Raw genomic sequence first — 17,870 nt, forward strand, 5'->3', positions numbered from 1 at the left:
TTTTTTTTTTTTTTTTTTGGTAACACGGCAACATTAAGGGCCACGTTTTTTAAAAAACACAGGTGCACTCTTTTGCATTTAATTTGCACACTCACTCCCAAGGTGGCATATACAAATTGCGTATTTGCAAGTGCAAACAGCCAGCTGAGAAGCTACCTGCCATTTACCTGTGCAGTCACTTGATTTACTTGGGCAGTCAGGATAACCAGGCACACAATCTAGGCACTTAATTGATGGCTGTGCAACAGTTTTTGAAAATCAGGCCCTGTGCATATCCAGACTGATATTCTACTATTAAGTGATAAATATGCAGTGGTGCAGTACTCCCCAACACCCCGTATTTTTAAAGGAATCCAGCTGAGGAGTTGATGAGTTTCAGAGTAATTGGAAACCATGGGCAAGCGAGTAGAGTTTAGTCATCTTCCATGTGCAATGGTTTATCATTCATGGATTCATATATCTGAAGGATCAAAGGGACCATTAGATCATCTAGTCTAACCTTGCAGATTGCCCAGGTCACAGTACTTCATCAAGTGACTCCTAACTTAACCCAATCTTAACAGGGGCGCAGCTTTAAAAATGAATATCAATGCCAGCAGCCTGCGGAGACTCTTCTTTTATGGTAAGGAAGTTGGTGACGCTCAGAACAAGGAAAGGATTAAGATCAGGAGCATCAACTATGGCCATCAGCATGGAGCGCTAATAATTTACTTGCGCAGAGTATCCTCTGATCCTGCATCATTAAAATTAACAGAGGGGTTGCCAGGGACTTCAGTGGGCATAGATAGGACTCTACCCCTAAAGCAGTGGTTTTCAACTTTTTTAGACTCAAGGTACCCCTTCATAGGCTCGAGACACCGCTTGGAAAAGCCAGCTCTTCGTTTTTATGCTTTTTTTGCCTATATACAGCATTTTTTTCTGTTGCAAAGAACTCAGAAAGACACAACTGTGGATTTCTGTTCGAAATCTCTGGGTTTATCTTGTGAGTCATGTGTGTACACCTAACAGTGCTAGAAGGGCCTGGCACCCTGTAGCACCCCTGCAAAGATCTCAAGGCACAGCACGGTGCCATTGCACCCTGGTTGAGACGCACTGCCCTAAACACTAGTGTGAATTAGATAGACAGACAGGACCATGCAGCTTTGCTTCTCCAAAACAATATTTCTTACATATGAAATAATGCTCACAGCATTTAAAGAAAAGGAAATTCTGCCCTATACCCTTCCCTATCATGTTGTGTGTATGTCCTGTAGCCCATAGGACAATATAGTAAGGCACCCTGCGAAATTTAGGCACAATCGAGATGGAGGAAGAGGCAGGCATTCTTAATTTCAGGGCCCTTGAGAGTTTTACTTAGATCCGCAGTGTTGTGTGAACATCATACTTGCCGTGTAATCTCTTTCTTTGTCACAAGTGTAATATGTAAATACATATTTTTAAATATTTAACAGGCTTATTATTTACCTGGGAGTTACAGCTCCTTCAGATCTGATACATTTTATTATGTAAATACCTACTTATTCAAAATGTAAAACACGCATTATTTTTTGATAGACTCTAATAGCTAATCCGACACACTGGGATCTCTCCCATAAAAATATGCCCTAGAAAAAGTAAACACTTTGCACTGCTCCTCTCACTGGTGTAGATCAGGAATGGCTGCACTGGCATCACTGGTGATATGTGAGGATAAAACTGGTGTAGGCAAGAGGAGAGTCAGGGCAAAATCCTGTTAGCTTTACTCAACAGTAAATCTTGTCCTACTTATTTCAATGGGATTATTATTTGTGTGAGTCAAGTGGGCAAGATTTGGCCCACGAATTCTTCAGCAGACTAAGCTATGGACTCCATACTATAAGGCAGCTATAGAAACTAGGAGCTGATTTTCAAAAACTAACTCAGGCGTCTTAACATTAGCCAAAGGCTGTCATTTATATTCTGGACTAGGAGTGTGCAAAATTGTATTAAAAATGAATTCAGTAGACTTTAGTCACTTCACATTCCTTTAACATTAAAAAACTATATATATACATATATACACACACACATACATACATATATATACACACACACATATACATACACACACATATACATACACACACACACCCCCATAGTATATAAAATACATGCAAAAAACTTGCTCTTTGGCTGTGACCTTATATGTCAAGTTCCAGCCTGGAACAATTTTTTACAGCGAAGTTATAAACCTCTGGAAAACAGGGTTTGAAATAGAAATCCTGATAGACTCGCTTTAATGTTTTGAATTATAAAACTACACCTTTTAAAAGACAAGTGTCATTGCCAAACTGTGAAATGACTATACTTTACTTCCACCCACTACATTTCAATTTTAATTTTATGAATATTGCAAATTATAACACTCACATTATAACCTCTAAAGGGGATAATTTATAAAAGCAGTGTCCATCAATTATAAATTTTCCATGACATTAATAAAATGGCAAGAACTAATTATGATGACTTCTGAGATGAAGATGCCTTGGACAAATCATTAATATGTTGAAATGATATTTTTTAAAACATAGCAGGTTCTAATTATGACTGAAATGAGATTATGAAAATGATCACAGAAAGGACATTAACCTGATGAGTTCCACAGTCTCTGAGTACATGGTGTAGGGAGATTTAGCTTCTAATGGATCTCGCTCCATAGCATTCCCGCACTCAATGAAGGAGAGGGCAGCATCAGCATAATTCACTGCTTTACCGAACTTCTCCAACTGAAATAGGAATGACACCATCAAGAAGATGCTTTGGCTTTTATTTCCAGGTAGATAAAGCACAATGTAATACAAAGCAACACTGACGCTAAGGATGAATATTTTAATAAATTTAAGCCAGGTTTAACATAACATTGGGCTAGATCCATGTAAATCAGCATAGGTCTGATGACTCCAATGGAACTGCACCAATATACACCAGCAGAGGATGAGAGTTGGTGCATACTTTAGCAATTCCATTTTGCCCCTTCAATACACAGGACTAAGTTTGAACACTGCTGTGCAAGAATTGAAGTAACAAATTCCTGCCATTTGTCATGGAATAAACGTGATGCTCCCTTGTGACTGTTGACAGAAAAAACCAGAAGTCTCCTCACTTAGGTTACACTGAAATAGGAAAAAAGGTAAAAAATAGAGCGCTGCTAAATATTTTATTTTACTAGAATTTTATTGCAAAAGGTTGTAGCCCTGATAATGGTTGTGATTAAACTGACTTAGAAATACTGATTTCTTTTTTATGCGGAATGAATATTTTTATGACACTTTTACAGTAAGTATTTCATAATAGTATTTAACGTTTTCAATTTTTGATAGCCGGATGTAATACTGCACTTAATGTAAAAGAACCAATATAGCACAGGCCTGTTTAAAGCGTCTATGTATGTCTCTATCAAAATATTGTTGATGCATCTGCGCATGTTTTCCATTCACAAACTGGCAGTCTCCTATAACAATGTATTTGTAGAGCTCTACAACGGTAAAAGATACTGGTGTATTTTGCCCTGTGCCTACCATTACTAGCTCTCTGCACCAGAAATGTTCCACACAGGGGATGGTCATAGAAGTTTTAATGCTGCTTTCTACCCTATCATCTTAATTGTGCAAAATTCAGCCTGGTAACAAAATACAATTTGTTTGTTTGCTCATCCTACGGTATTCTTCATATAGTCATAAACGGATGGCAACCCATCTGAGCCTCTCTGCATGCCACAAATCAGTCCCCAGAATTCATCCAAGCCAAAACCTTGTTTCAGGTCTTCATTTTCCATATAATATAGAAAATGAATCTAGCTCTAAAGCGATTTAGCAAATTAATGGTGATAAAGTCAGGGGACATGATTGTGATCTCACATATACCGATCTAAATGCAGGGTGACTGAATGAAGGCTGTGGAAATATACTGCCTTTGCAGGGGTATATATGAAGGTACAATAAGGTCTCCACAGTCTCTTGCTTACTGACTGCAGCCAGTTGTTCCAAAGATAGTCTTCCCAATCTGTAGTTAGTTGATCCCTTGCTGTTGTTCCAGGCAATGATGTGCTTATATTGGGGCACTCCATGATATTCCAAATGCCCTCACTTTTGTCAGGAATCCCTTCTTGGTGCAAGCCCAGAAACTTTGCTACCACATATCTGGTTAAAACCGCTTGCCGCTGGTGGGGATCATGTGCATTAGCCTCCCTGTCACTACAACAGATCTTTCAATTTTGCATGCTTTGTTGCATCAGCCCCAAGTAACCAGAAGTAATTGGTTCTACAGGACAAGCAACACCACATTTTGCATGGTACATGTGTCACTTGGAGATAATGTGTGCGCAACTGCACCGGGAGAAAAAAATGTAAAACCTAAATAATGGAAAGAAACGGCAAGACAGAGTTCATGGGCATTTGTAGCTGCCAACAAGTTATATCCCAGTGCTGGCTTGGCATTCCAGTAAGAGCACTTGGGGTGTCAAACTACATGTGACAGCAAAGACCTGCCTGCTGGCAACAACATGATGTGCAATGCCTTTTCATGTTAGTTCTGCTTGAGCAACACCCCTAATTCTGTAGGGCATAGTCAAAGGTAAGAAGATGGAAGACAGGTCAACACTTTCTGAGTGAATCAGACTGTGGAGAAAAGTGGATTGACATAGCATGTTGAGACCATCATGAGCTTCAGCCTGTAAATATTTGCTAGCGTTGAGCAGGCAGGCTTATGCCAGAACCATGTGTGTTTTCCTTAAAGGTCAATCAGCTGCAGGAGGTGTTGTCAGTCTGCTTCTGCAAGCCTTCCCTGCGTATAGATGTCAGCATTGTGACTGAATATGCTCTACTGAGTCAGTCTTAAGCAATCAGCAGGGGCCACCTTCTCTAAATGGGCACGTCAGGAGGTATGACTTCTAGCTCGGTGACTGTCAAGGGAGGCTGGCAACAGCCAGAGCCTGAGCCCTGTGAAAAACACACTGGGGCCCTTATTGCCCCCGAATCAGGAAGAGGAAGAAGGCCGACTGAAACTGGTGGACTCAGGTCCCCAGTCCTTCTTGCCACTTGCAGCAAGAGCAGCAGCATTTCCAGACTACGATTTCTCTATTTATTTTATTTTTTTGGTTTGTCAGGCTTATTTTGCAAGCATGAAAGGTAGATTCCTGGATGCCAAATAACATGTTTTGTGGGCAAAAAAATGACCTTAACAAGGGTAAAAATAGTCCCTGCAATCCTGTTATTTGAACTTGAGTATAATTTGTGTGGGTAAATTGAGAGATCGTGCTCAACTGTATGATACAAAGATCTTGTTCTAAAGAAATGAGTCAAGTACCACTAAGGCGTCCTAAAGGAGCTGCTGTGCTACATGCAGTGGCAGATGGGATCAAAGCGTGTCTATACATGTACTCGGAAGTTGGGATGGTGGGTTTAATTAGAGTGGCTCCCAGAGAGCCACTCTAATTAAAAAGCCTCGCTGTCACATGTATAAGCCCCTGTGCATTTCAAAATGCCTGCAAACGTGCTTTATCTAAAACTTGTTGAATGAGCTTTAAAGTGCCCATGCAGCCATTCTGAAATGGGGGCTTATACACATGAAGGTGAGGCACGCTGGAGTGTTCTAATTAATGAGTCTGCTCCAATGTGTTCTAATTAGAGCACATCAGAGCATGTCTATAGGCACCCAAACATTGTATTACAGTGAAAGAATTATATTGTGGGCATTTCAGGCTGGGCAGGAGTGCTAGTTAGAGAAACCTTGATGAAACCATCATCCATCAGAAGACACGATTAAGTCAAAATCAAAATGGTTCAACAGATTGGGTGAATTTTACAGGAACTTCATTTTGTTCAGAAACGGGGAAAAAAAAGTTTTGACAGTGTTAAAAGAGTCTGACTTCTTGTTCTGACAAAAATGACTTTTTGTTTTTATTTCCAGTTTATACTATATTAGAATATTATAGCACAATGCAACATGTTAAAGGTTGAAATTAAAATGAAACATTAAGTCTCTTTGTCACGTTTTGTGAAAACGGACTGTGAAATGAACGTGTTTTCAGAGTCTCTGTCCCAGAGCAGTTCGCAATGTCTCCAAATTAGAAATCTCAAAATCCCATCTCCCACACAGCAAGAGTTGGCATGTGCTTACAGGCCACCTTCCTGGGGTTGGCAACAGTGGGGATGCCAACATGGCACAGGGGAATGAAGTACAGGGACGCTAGAGGCTCTGAGAAAGGGCTAACTCAGTTACCTGAAGCAGTACAGCCACTTAAGTGAGGCTGCCTGCCTAAGCTAAACCCTACGCCCAGCAGGGCTACTTAACTTTGGCAGAGACACACACTACTGCAGTGATGTGGTTTCCAGTACACAACTCACAGCTACCTTGGTTATCTGTGCACAGCATTGGGAAATACCCCATGCTCAGCCTTGAATTTGCTCTGGATTTATATGCAGCCTGATCCAAGGCTCATGGAAGTCAACAGAAAGGCTCCTTTTGGGCTTTGGTGGGCTCCAAATAATGCCCACAATGTGTAACTTTGTCCAAGACACATAATTCAATAATAGATTAGAAGGACAAAAGAAATATTTGATAACCTACCAGTGCATCCGCTTTGTGCTTTAGCTTCTTAGCCTCTTGCATGTAATAGTCTGCATTGTGAAGCCTAGAAAAGACAAAGATAATTCTTTCAGGTCTTTCATGTCAAGCAGTTGGACAAACTTCACCTGAAACAAGTGCCAACTGCTTCTAAGAACAATTCAGACATATTTGCCCAATTATTTGCTTAAATCTCATTCCGATATTAGGATGAGCTACTGAAGGTAAAGCTGCGATAGGTGAGCAGAATGTAAAATAGCTGGCTGCAGAGAACAGCAGCCCAGAGGGGCCATTAATGTGAGCTGAACAGAAGAAAAGGAAAAATAATTCAAACCAATTAACTATAATAAGTTTCCATTAGAAGAGCTAAAATAAAAAATTAGAGAAGAATTACCCTGGAATTCAACATTTATGATCTGAAAACATTTCTCAAAAGAATCTTCATTAATCAGTGACAACAATTCATTTGTAAAGGGTAAAACCGTACGCAGCATCAAGTAGGAATATCTCTGCCAAGGGCCCAATGCTGTCTTTATCTCAAGGTACGATTTCCCATTGAACCAAATGGGAATTTCACTTGCGTGAAGATCCCAAAAGTTTGTGTCACATTCAACAAAGGCATCTACTGGACATCTACATAAAATCCCATCAGATGTGACTGGGCTGTTTGTTACTACATACGCATCATCAAATGTTATTTTAGGTCTTCTTGACTCAGAATTCCCATTGGACAATGGAGGCATTGCACACCAGATGTCTGTTTCTAGATGGCTGGTGTCTGGGAGTGTGTTTGTTGCTGGTCTATTATGTGATTCTTCCTCCTGTGGGAAAGGACTTCTGTTAGTTCTTTAAGCTGGATAGAGGCACCTTTAACGAATGACAAGCATTGAAACGAAACAAGGAAAGACAGGATTCATATTGTTTGACACTAAAATTCAAGTACCCGTTTACACTCCAGATACCACACAAATCACCATAGTTTACCTTCTGATGCAAACCCACTGGAACAAATTAAGCACTGTGATTACATATTGCTAACATGCATGACCTCACTGACATGTTTTTGGAAAGGTCTAAAATCAGCATGGATGCTACAGAGCATGACTTGCAAGAGGCATTTTTTTAAGAGCATGGAGGAGTGTGAAGATAAGGAATTAGGAATGGTATCCTGGATTGAGTAAAGCTAGAGCTACATACTACAACAGGTGCTTTCAGTACAGCTGACCCCAATTTATACGATTCTAACTTACGCATCTTGCATTTACGTGATTTTTTATTAGGGTCCGGACTTGAGAATGCCCCTTGAGATGCGTGTCATTCATGTATATATGTAAACGCTCGCGAGATTTGAGTATATACACGAATGCCTTACAAGATTTGCAGGCAGAATCAAGCGGAGCTGTGCCGCCATTGTGCCACTGGTGTGCCGCCATTGTGGTAGCAGCATCTCAAGATGCGTAGGTGAGATGCTAGACACACCTCCTAAAAGCGATTCCACAGAGAAAAGGGGGAAAAAGCTATGACTATGGTATGTCTGGGGTATGCAACCCCTCATTATTCTATTATTTCCTATGGGGAATGTTGTCCCGACTTATGTGAATTCGACTTACATGAAATCCCCTGGAACGCAATACTCGCGTAAATTGGAAAATCTACTGTGTTTAAATTCAGTTTATAATCAGATGAACTAAATTACAGATTAACCAATAAACTAGGAGAAGTTTTAGACAGTAAATATTTCACTGGATAAGTTGCACATAAATCTGACTGGAGAAACTGGAACCGAAGAGGGAAGTGTTTCTAGTGTTAACACAGCACCTTTTATTTACTGACATAAGCTGTTCATTTGGCACTGATATTGGTGGAACGAACATAAATTACTCTCATGGCTTTTAGTAACACAATAATATCACAAAGTAATAGGATTGAGAGAATAATTTTGCATGGCTATTGTCACTTACACACTACAACTTGGATGTTTCATTTTTATGGTATGAAGTTGGAGATCTTCCATGATATGGGAAACTGCAAAAATTTAGGCCTAACATGCCCACTCTTGCGCTGGTTAAAATTCAAAACTTGTATTTGAGAGAAGACCTGCTTGGAATTCCGTATTAGGGCTGCTTTCTAAAATTAGCTTGAAATGAGGCATAATTTTCCTATTTCCCTTAATGTAGGTCAATGGTTCTCAACCTTGTAGCCTCAAAGCGCCCCCTCAGAAAATTCCAGCTGTTTTCACTCTCTTTCTTTTTTGGATACAGAAATATAACAGAACTATTCTGTTGCAAAGAACTCAGAAAGACCACAACAGGTCCTAATATTTTTAACACTATAGGACTCCTATTTGAAATCTCTGGGTTTCTCTTGTGAGAATCATGTTTGCACACCTAACAGCTAACATCATGTGAGGCCCTGTGGCACCCTTGAAAAGATCTCAAGTCACATCAAGGGACCATGGCACCCTGGTTGAAAATCACTGATGTAGGTAGTCAGTCAGTGTGGAGTTTCTCACTGGGTTGCTTTTTAATGCCCACTGAATTTCCTGTACATTTTTTGCTTGCTGTCTCTTCATACATTTTTAATAAGTTTCTTTAAAATGTTTCCTTAGCAGACAATCTTTTCATTGTTGACCAATGTCTATAGCTGGTCCCTAAGGAGGACTGATCCAACAGGGGAGATTTTTAAAAGAACGTTGGAATTCGGGTATTTTTTTTAGCGGTTATTCACATTATTGTTGAAAGTTTATGAACTACACAAACTAACCTCACTGATAGGAGCTGGAAGTGTGCAAGCTTGTGAGAGGAGATAAGCCAAGCGCTCATAGGCCTAACTGATGGGACGTGGGGAAAGTAGGCACAAAAGGACCCTGATTGGTCCACGTGAGCTTGATACAAGTAAGTGTGGTCAGTTGTGTGGAGGACAGAGGACTGGTTGTGACCAAGCCTGACTGGCTGATGGTTTCAGAGCACAGATATGAGGGCTTGACTAGTCTGTAGTGTTTTGGGCGTTATATGAAACCCACCAGTAAGGAAGCCCTGGATTTGGTAGGCGCAAAATTAAAGAAAACAAAAGTAGGACTGAAGTGGATGGAGGGAAACAAGAAAAATGTAATTAAGGAGGCACCTTCCAGCAGAAATGTAAATGCTCCAATATGCTGGTGCTGAGTCTAGTACAGGCTGGTCATTTTTAAATGGATTTTTGCTGCACGCTTAGTTCAAGGTGTGATAGCTAGTTTAGCTACAGTGCTCAATGGCAAATTCGGGGGGATATTATTCAAATGAAATATACAAACATTACACCAAACTCATTAAATATACGACACTTACACCAAATTCATTAAAGCAATTTTTTCCTAATATGTGTGTGGTAAAAGCTACGGAGATAGGAGGACTAAATGCAGACAGCCCATTGCTGGAAACGCAGCTCAATAAAGCTCAGGGACCGGGTGCTGTAGTCAGTTATACCCAGTGTCAAATCGACGCTTAAGGCTGATCTAAAAATGGAACTTGCAAGGGTTGCCAGTGTACAGCTCCCCAGCGCTCCACTCCTAGCCTCTCTTCAGTGGGGTTACAGGGGGATTTGAAAAAGATATTGGAGGAAAAAAATCAAACAGAACAAAGCTTAGTTACTTTTGTTTTATCTTGTTCACTTTCAGCAACTCCGATCAGTTACTTACACAGAGTCCTTTGGGGTTAGCAGAGGATTTGCTTTCATTCTTTCTGTGTTTGGACGTAGAAGAGGAAGAGCTGCTGGTCTGCAAGGAGTTTGTGACGTTACTCTCTTGGTTGAAGGAGTTGTCACTGCTGTGCCGCCTGTGTACTGGCTCATCCAACAGCGGGGAGAGCGGAGGAGGGAACAGCTTCTCTTCTCTTTTCTTAGCCGCCTTTTTAACGGAGTTAGTGCTGCTCCTTGGACACAGAGGGGAATGGTGTTACAAGCCTTTGGGTGTATTTTTAAATTCGTTATACCACCAAATCCTTCATATTATGTGTCTGGAAGCTATGTTCAGTTCTCATGGTGGTGTGACAATCCTTACGTTGTAGGAATAAAATGAGGAGGCCAATGAGGGTCTAGGTTTTTTGGGCTACAATGGTCTTCTGTTCAGGGGACTACTTCAACTCTACTTTGACAAGTTCTGAGCACTTTAAACACTGACTTGAATCTGCGCTCAAAGTAGGCCTCATCACCAAGGAAAGGAAGAAATCTGTGCATGGGAAAAGGTCCTCAAATAAAGCTACTTTTGTGCTTAAAATGAAACATCTTCTTCAGTGCCATTTCTGGGCTCCTTTGCCTACCCTTAGCGTGTGAATGAGCAAAACGGTTTATACCAACTACACAACACTAACCACAGCCATAACAAGCTAGTAATTATTTGACCTCTAGAGAAAAAACAATGAAAGTTGCTACATAAAACTGAGGGGAGTTGACAAAAGTCCTTGAGCAAACACAGGTTAATGAACAAATCTAGTTTAGAAAAGAAATTTGATTTTTACAAGAAAGACGAACAAAAACACTGTCTTCTATGGAGAAATGGTCAGTAACATACAAACCGTGACCATGATGTAAAAAAAAAAAAAAAGAAAAACAAAACTTGACTGTTTAACATGTTAATTTGGTCATAGATTTTTAGTTTAGTTACTGCCCTAGTCCGGTCAATGAAGATTACTTGAATTTTAATCTTTCCTTAGACAACTGATATTGCACTACACAGCCATTTACTTTTCATGATTATTGACTAAAATTTTCAATAACAAATTAAGTCAACAAGAATTTATACTTCCCTCTTAGTTGGTTTTAGTCAGTGTCAGGAATTATAGATTTACAATACTTCAGAGCCACAAATCAAAGAGGAACAAGCAATGCAAGCCTGTTGATTTCTCAGTCCGCTAACATTCAATACCAGTTTCCTATTTCCGTCTGGTTGGGTTGCAGAACGTTACCAATTTTAATGATTATCATCTTTGTTTCAGGCATTCCCTAATTCTGGCCTTTGTGTCAGTTTTGGTAATCTAAAATCATGCTAATATTTCCAGATAAAATCCTGTTGTGTCAACAAAGATATTTTATTGCCTTGAAGACATTTTCAGTGCAACTGAAATGCCACAAAAATATCCCATTGAAAATTCTTTTCCATATGAAAGGTCTTCAAACCTTCATAAACACAGTATACATATGGCCTTACAATGACAAGGTGATGGATGGCATCTTAGGCAGAAAACATGTTTGCCAGCTGGGTATGACCAAATGAAAACAACCACGTTCCAATAGAGATGGGGGACTCCCAGGGAAGACTGGGGTAGACATCATATATTACTGTCTCCTGACGGTCCTCATTCAAAGCCTTCCCTGTTGGCTCTCTGACCTCAAAGGGTCATTGTGCAGCTTGTGAGTGATCACGGTCCCAGGCCACAGTAACACTCGCCATTTTGTTTGTTTGTTGCCCTCTCAATCCAAATCGGTTTTCAGAGGAACTGCACCGATCATTTTTGCAGCAATATTATCTGCATTAGATTTACACCAAACCACTGATGGTAACAACAGCCTCCGTGAAATCAATTGTAACCAGCAGTTAACCAGATTGTCAGTTTGCTTTGGGCTGTTAATGGGCTAACAAACTGGGCTTTCATTGCAGTAACTGCTAATTTTGAATGAATTACCCAGACTCAATGATTTAATTTGCTGATGTGATTGTTAGTTAAACTATATTTATAATCTACGGACAAATGCAGTAAAAATGCAGGGAAAAATAGAAGCAGAACTGACGGTCTTTTGGCTCCGGGGTTTAATCTTTGTATCTGAGAAGGCCAATTACCAAGAAATTAAAAGTCTCCACATCTGTCTTTTTCAGCCTGGTTTATTTTAGGGGAGGAAGCAAGAACAAGAGGGTCAGTGTTAAAAGACGGAAAATTTCATCTACTCTCAAATTTCAAGCTGCCATTCTTGACCCTTTATTTATCCATTCCTTCTGGTGTGCTATAGTATCTCTGGCCTATTAGTGAGACAAAGCCATTGTCTATGTTAGTCATTCGGCTTTCTCTTCCGTCTACTCACTGTGTCCCCCACAAAATGCTTCACATTGATGGTGTATCCGATTTTCTGCAGGGGGTTAGTGGGGAAAGCCACTCTCACACTAGGTTGGACCGTACAGCAGCAACTGAATGAAGCTGAAGTCATTGTCATAGAGGTATTAGGCTAGTTTTATTGTGAAAAATGCCACATTGAAAGCTGTTGTGACCACCCAAGGGATCAGCAAATGGACGCTGCCTGGTACAGATGCCTCTTTCACTAAAGGTCAAACAAAAGTGAAGAGGAAATCTCAGAGATACTCTAAAATATTTGCTTAGGACAGGAAATTCCCTGTACGAGAATGTGCATACTTAACTCTATGGGCCTCATTGTCAAGCCAGACTCCCATTTTGCACATGTGAATAACTACTAGTGCTGTTATGCATGTTGAAATGTGGGGAACTAGTTGTCTTACCAGATTGGACTGTGTCCACCGAACAAGCAGTTAGACATTAATTGCCATCACCTGCATGTATAATTAATTACACCTGCAAAATTGCTTTTGCAAGTGAATAAATTAATAACAATTTTCTTACTGTGAAACAGGTAGTGGATCTAAAAAAAATAAAATGCTGCATGTGCTTAATGTCCAAAGCAATCTGTAGAAATGAGGTGCATAGGCCCACTGGAGATACCATGGTGTAGGAATGCAAGATTTATTAAGTTTTGAAACCACCAGTTCTCTTTCCTCTTTGTTTCTGTTTTCCTGAGGACAAAATAGGGGGAGGAAATCAGGCAGGGATGTCAAAGACCTGGCTCATGGAGTTCTATCCTGTGGCCTGTCTGGGTCTCAGATCCAATGGACAGGGCTAGTCTGGCATGGGTATCACAAGTGCATGCCCCAGACTGGTCCCATGCATCATATGTAGTGTGAGCTCTAGACCTGCCCCGGCTCTGCACACCACGCGTGGGTCCAGGGCCAGCACCTACTGCTTGTGGTGAGTGGGACTGGAGCCAGCACATGCGGGACTGATTTGTGGGCCCAATCTGGGGCCTGCTAGGCTGGATGGGTTTGACGCTCCTGAAATAAGAGAAGGCTGAAGATATGTGCTGAATTCAACCCCATTTTGCACATAGTTTTAGCCAGCCTGAAACTGCATTCAAAACTGCGGTGTGTAAACTGTTCCTGCCCGAGTTTAACTGAACGCTCTTAGGGCGATATCCTAGTAAAACAAATGTTTGCACCTGACATATCACAATGCATTCACTAGCACAATGCAGAGTCTTAGAAATTATTAACGTTAAGTTATAATTCTTTGAAATCATTATATGTGTAATATCTTGGTTTAGATTTGGGAAAAGAAAGAAGCCCATGATGCTTTATAGTGGGGGTCGGCAACCTATGGCTTGTGAGCTGGACCTGGCTTGCACAGTCATTTGATCTGACCCACAGAGCAAGGGTTTTGGTGGCGTTCAGGGCTGGGGGGGTTGCCCATCCCACACTGGGCAGTGGCTCCGAGCTATGCCATGGATGGGTGGCACAGAACGGCGGTGGTGGAGAGAAGCAGTGGCAGTAGTGGCCAGCTTGGAAACAAGCTGCGTTATTCTGGCCCACTGCCGGGAAACGTTGCTGACCCTTGTTTGAAGGAAGACACAAACAGAGAGATGCCTGGTTGATGATGCTGTTACTATAACTAAATGGCCAGATTATGTGCATTTAAATTTGTGCGTGCAGATTGCCATTAGGTTCAAAACTGATCATTTGAACATAGCAAATACCCTGCCTTCCCCTGCAGTTTTGGAGCTTGCTCACGTTTTGGAAATATATGCAAATGATATATATAATGACCTACACACTGACACATGTAGCCCTCTAAAAATAATCTGAGACAGTGTCCTTGCTTATCCTCTTGTTTCTACTCACTTAGTGCCAGATTTTGAAAGGTGTTTAGATGGTGCAGAAAGCATATAGGCAAGTAGATCATTGATTTCAATGAGAGTTAAGTTTCTAGGTATTTCTGAAAGCCCCAGTAGATTCCTACTTGCATTGTTTAGGGGGTCTCAGTATCTTTAAAAACTGGCCCACAGATCCCAATCTTCAGACATTTCTGCAGGGGTGGACCCTTGGACATATGCAGGATCTACTTAAGGTCATGGGGGTCCTCAGGATTGGGGCTACATTCACTATTTCACAGTAGTTCTCACTCATTAAGTACCAGACTAGCACGGCTCTACTGAATTAAAATACTGAACCATTGAGAAGAAAATTCATGACTGAAATGACTAAGCTTGTCTTTATGGCTCCTTACAAATGTTTAAAAAAAAAAAAAGCGCTTTATGGGAAGAGGCATCGTGTTAGTTGGACCCGGCTCTGCAGCATCTGTATAGATCGGGCACTTCAGTGGAGCTTTGTGGTGCTTTTATCTAATGGCTGATTCAAGCAAGTGAGCCAGGTCCAACTAACACGATGCCTCTTTTGGGCATCTGCTGTGCTCAGAACGGGAGCGTGCCAAATTTAAAGTAAAGCGCTGTTTTGGGGAGGGGGGGTGGGTGTTAACATCTGTAAGCAGCCGTAATATTTTGCCACTACAATGCTATTTCTTTCCCTTAATTTTGAATAAGTGACAAGTTTTTAAAAATAAGATGGGGCTGTCCCAAAATTTGGTATCACAATTTCAGTTCCCGAATCTTTGGGAAATGGGCTGCCCTACATTCAGCTGTCTGTCACTGGGAACTGCAGACCCAAATTAGCAAACCATATTGGATTTGTTTAATATGAATTCAGAAGCTATTAAAACAAATGTGATGTGATCCAGGTCTCAATCACCTCAGTGGAGAAGTCAGAATTTTTTTGTTCATAACTTGAGGCGGGGGAGAGAAAAAGCTAACATATGGAAATAACTATTGATGGACACAATTATATTTTAACAGAGAATACCAAAGGCTTGCAAGCTCTAAGGAATCAAATTAATGACCTGGAAAACAAGCTCAAATTAAGAAACATCAGGTTGGGGGTGGATCCTGAGGGCTTGTTGAAGACAGGAATAGAAAGATTTTTTTAATGGATTGTGGAGGTGTTGGGGATGGCTAATTTTTTATTCCCTCTGTGATACATCTCAGCTCACTGTATTCCCAGGAATGACAATCAGGCAACACCCATCATGATGCTTATTAAATGCACGTTACAAACCACACCATGACCTGCAACTCTCAGCTGTTTCCAGTTTTATCATATAGAGGATCAGACTATATTTTCAGAGACTATTATCTTCATATCTAGATTAAAACAATAACAACTCGCAGGGAGTAATCCCAGTGAAAATAAGATTATAATCTGCAGAATTCTGTATAGATTTAGACTGCATGCCCATCAATTTCTGACCATTTTTACATATTTAAAAGTTACTGTGATACTTTCCCCACAAGAACACGCACTTCTTGGGCTTGATTCTTTGCTCGCTCAAGCGTAAATCAGCTGTGGCTCCTCTGAAGGCAATAAAAGTGCCATACTGATGAGAGAAAAGAATCAGGACCTATCTGTATTTATAAATTGTTAATCTGGCGATTATGATAGTAATAAATGTTATTTATGGGGTGTCTGTTTACTGAAGCAATATAGCCACCTCTGAGAAACACAGTACTTCAGAGGGAAACTAAGACTGTGCATATATGCACTCTACAAAATAAAGCAATATTCATGTCTGAAGCATTTACCAGCTATTGCTCCTAGCTTTGTATAAGGGCCAAATTGTGATCCCACTGAAACTAAAAGCACAACCACTGCTTTTCTAAGCAAAATCAAGATTTGGCATTGACAGAAGCAGTGTTTTCAAACAAAGTCTACAAGATCTGTATGTTCGTATATAGAGCGCTTCTCGGGGGACCGTCTGAACACATAGGCTGGAGCTGATCAGAGCAGCTTGGGCCCAGCTGGAAGGATATGTCTCAATATTTCAGTGATATTGCAGTCCAGTAATATGGTAACTCAAGTCCATTCAGGAAAACTGGATCCACAGTACAGCTTATGCAAACAATGACACCATGCCAATGAGCAATACTCACCCTCTATCATGCAGTCCCGCACCCACAGATAGTGAAGCACACTACCAGAAAGTCAAAGCTTAATGTTAAAGAGGAAAAAAAACAACTTACTCTTTAGTGCTGCTTAATCTGTGGTTGGGTATTGGAGAGATACAAGGTGGAAGTAGGCAGGAAGCTGGGGTTTCCTCCAGGCGCTGCTTCTTGCTTTCTCCATACGTATCTGAGCTTTCAGACTGCTTTAACAAAAAATGGATAGCTTGAGAAATGGAGCACCGCTATGCCTTCCTGTGAGGGAGAAGCTCAGGAATCGCAGTGTATTTCCTCTACAACACCAACAATTAGGAGGCAGTTACAATACCGATGTGAGAGCTGCCTGAAATCAGAGCTAAACGGACTCAACCGCACTGCAGATACAGGGCACAGTGGTTTCTGTTTTGCTTGAACTCGCATAGCTCCTGACATGGCTAGATATTAAAGAGCTAAGTCCCCACATTCTCATGGCTATTTTCTGTACGCTATTGCTATTTAATTAATAATCAAGATGTAATGACCTGATCCCACAAAATACCGAACAGCGTTTACTTATGATTCACATGAAGTCAACAAGTCGACTTACATGAAGAACGATTCCTCCTGAGTTACAGCTTCCACAACGGAGCCCCACGGTGATGGCCATTAACACACACAAGATCCCCTGTTGCGTGATCCCAGGGTTGCAACCAAGATGTTATAGGTAAAGCATATTATAACTGCCTACTTGCTCTCAAACCCAACAATTGCCTAAAATAAATGGTGCTAATAAAATCACTTAAAAACCCTGAACTGCTTATTTCAAGTCATGTTTTAACTAGGTGTAGCACACCCACACCCAAAAGTCATTCTAGTTGGCTTGATTTTCTAGTGTCACTGTGAGCAAAGCTAATGATGAACGTATAGCCCTGAGAAAGGAAAAGAAAAAGGCTATTTGAATATTTCTATTCTAGTGCAGTACCCTAACATCTGAGAGTGAGTTCCCTTTCACTATGCCAGTCCTTGATTCAAAGCCCCAGCTAACGAGGTGATGAAGGTCTCTCTTTTACATATCCCATTATCTTTCCAGAGCCCTAGGTTTAGCTACCAATACTGTATTCTTCTTTTAGCCAGGACTCCTCCTCTGAAACTTAAACTCCAGGAAATTGCCAATGAAATGATTACCATAAGCCTCAACATAACTATGCGCATGGATGTGTATGTGTGCATGC

General features: G+C 40.8%; 1 protein-coding gene across 3 annotated transcripts in view; it reads right to left on the reverse strand.

Annotated features, from left to right (window-relative positions):
- AFF2 (AF4/FMR2 family member 2) overlaps nt 1-17,870 on the reverse strand; it is a 635,691-nt gene that overhangs the window by 14,065 nt on the left and 603,756 nt on the right. For 2 of the 3 annotated variants that reach the window (XM_019521659.1, XM_019521657.1), the window contains 5 exons: nt 16,741-16,865; nt 10,259-10,490; nt 7,264-7,403; nt 6,586-6,649; nt 2,608-2,744 (listed from right to left, as the gene is read on the reverse strand). In XM_019521659.1, coding sequence (XP_019377204.1) covers nt 2,608-2,744; nt 6,586-6,649; nt 7,264-7,403; nt 10,259-10,490; nt 16,741-16,865 — 698 coding nt within the window. The remainder of the gene's footprint in view (nt 1-2,607; nt 2,745-6,585; nt 6,650-7,263; nt 7,404-10,258; nt 10,491-16,740; nt 16,866-17,870) is intronic. The other variant, XM_019521658.1, reaches the window with a different exon arrangement.

Source organism: Gavialis gangeticus, unplaced genomic scaffold, assembly GCF_001723915.1.
Source record: "Gavialis gangeticus isolate Ggan-Ray unplaced genomic scaffold, GavGan_comp1, whole genome shotgun sequence".
Taxonomy (NCBI): domain Eukaryota; kingdom Metazoa; phylum Chordata; order Crocodylia; family Gavialidae; genus Gavialis; species Gavialis gangeticus.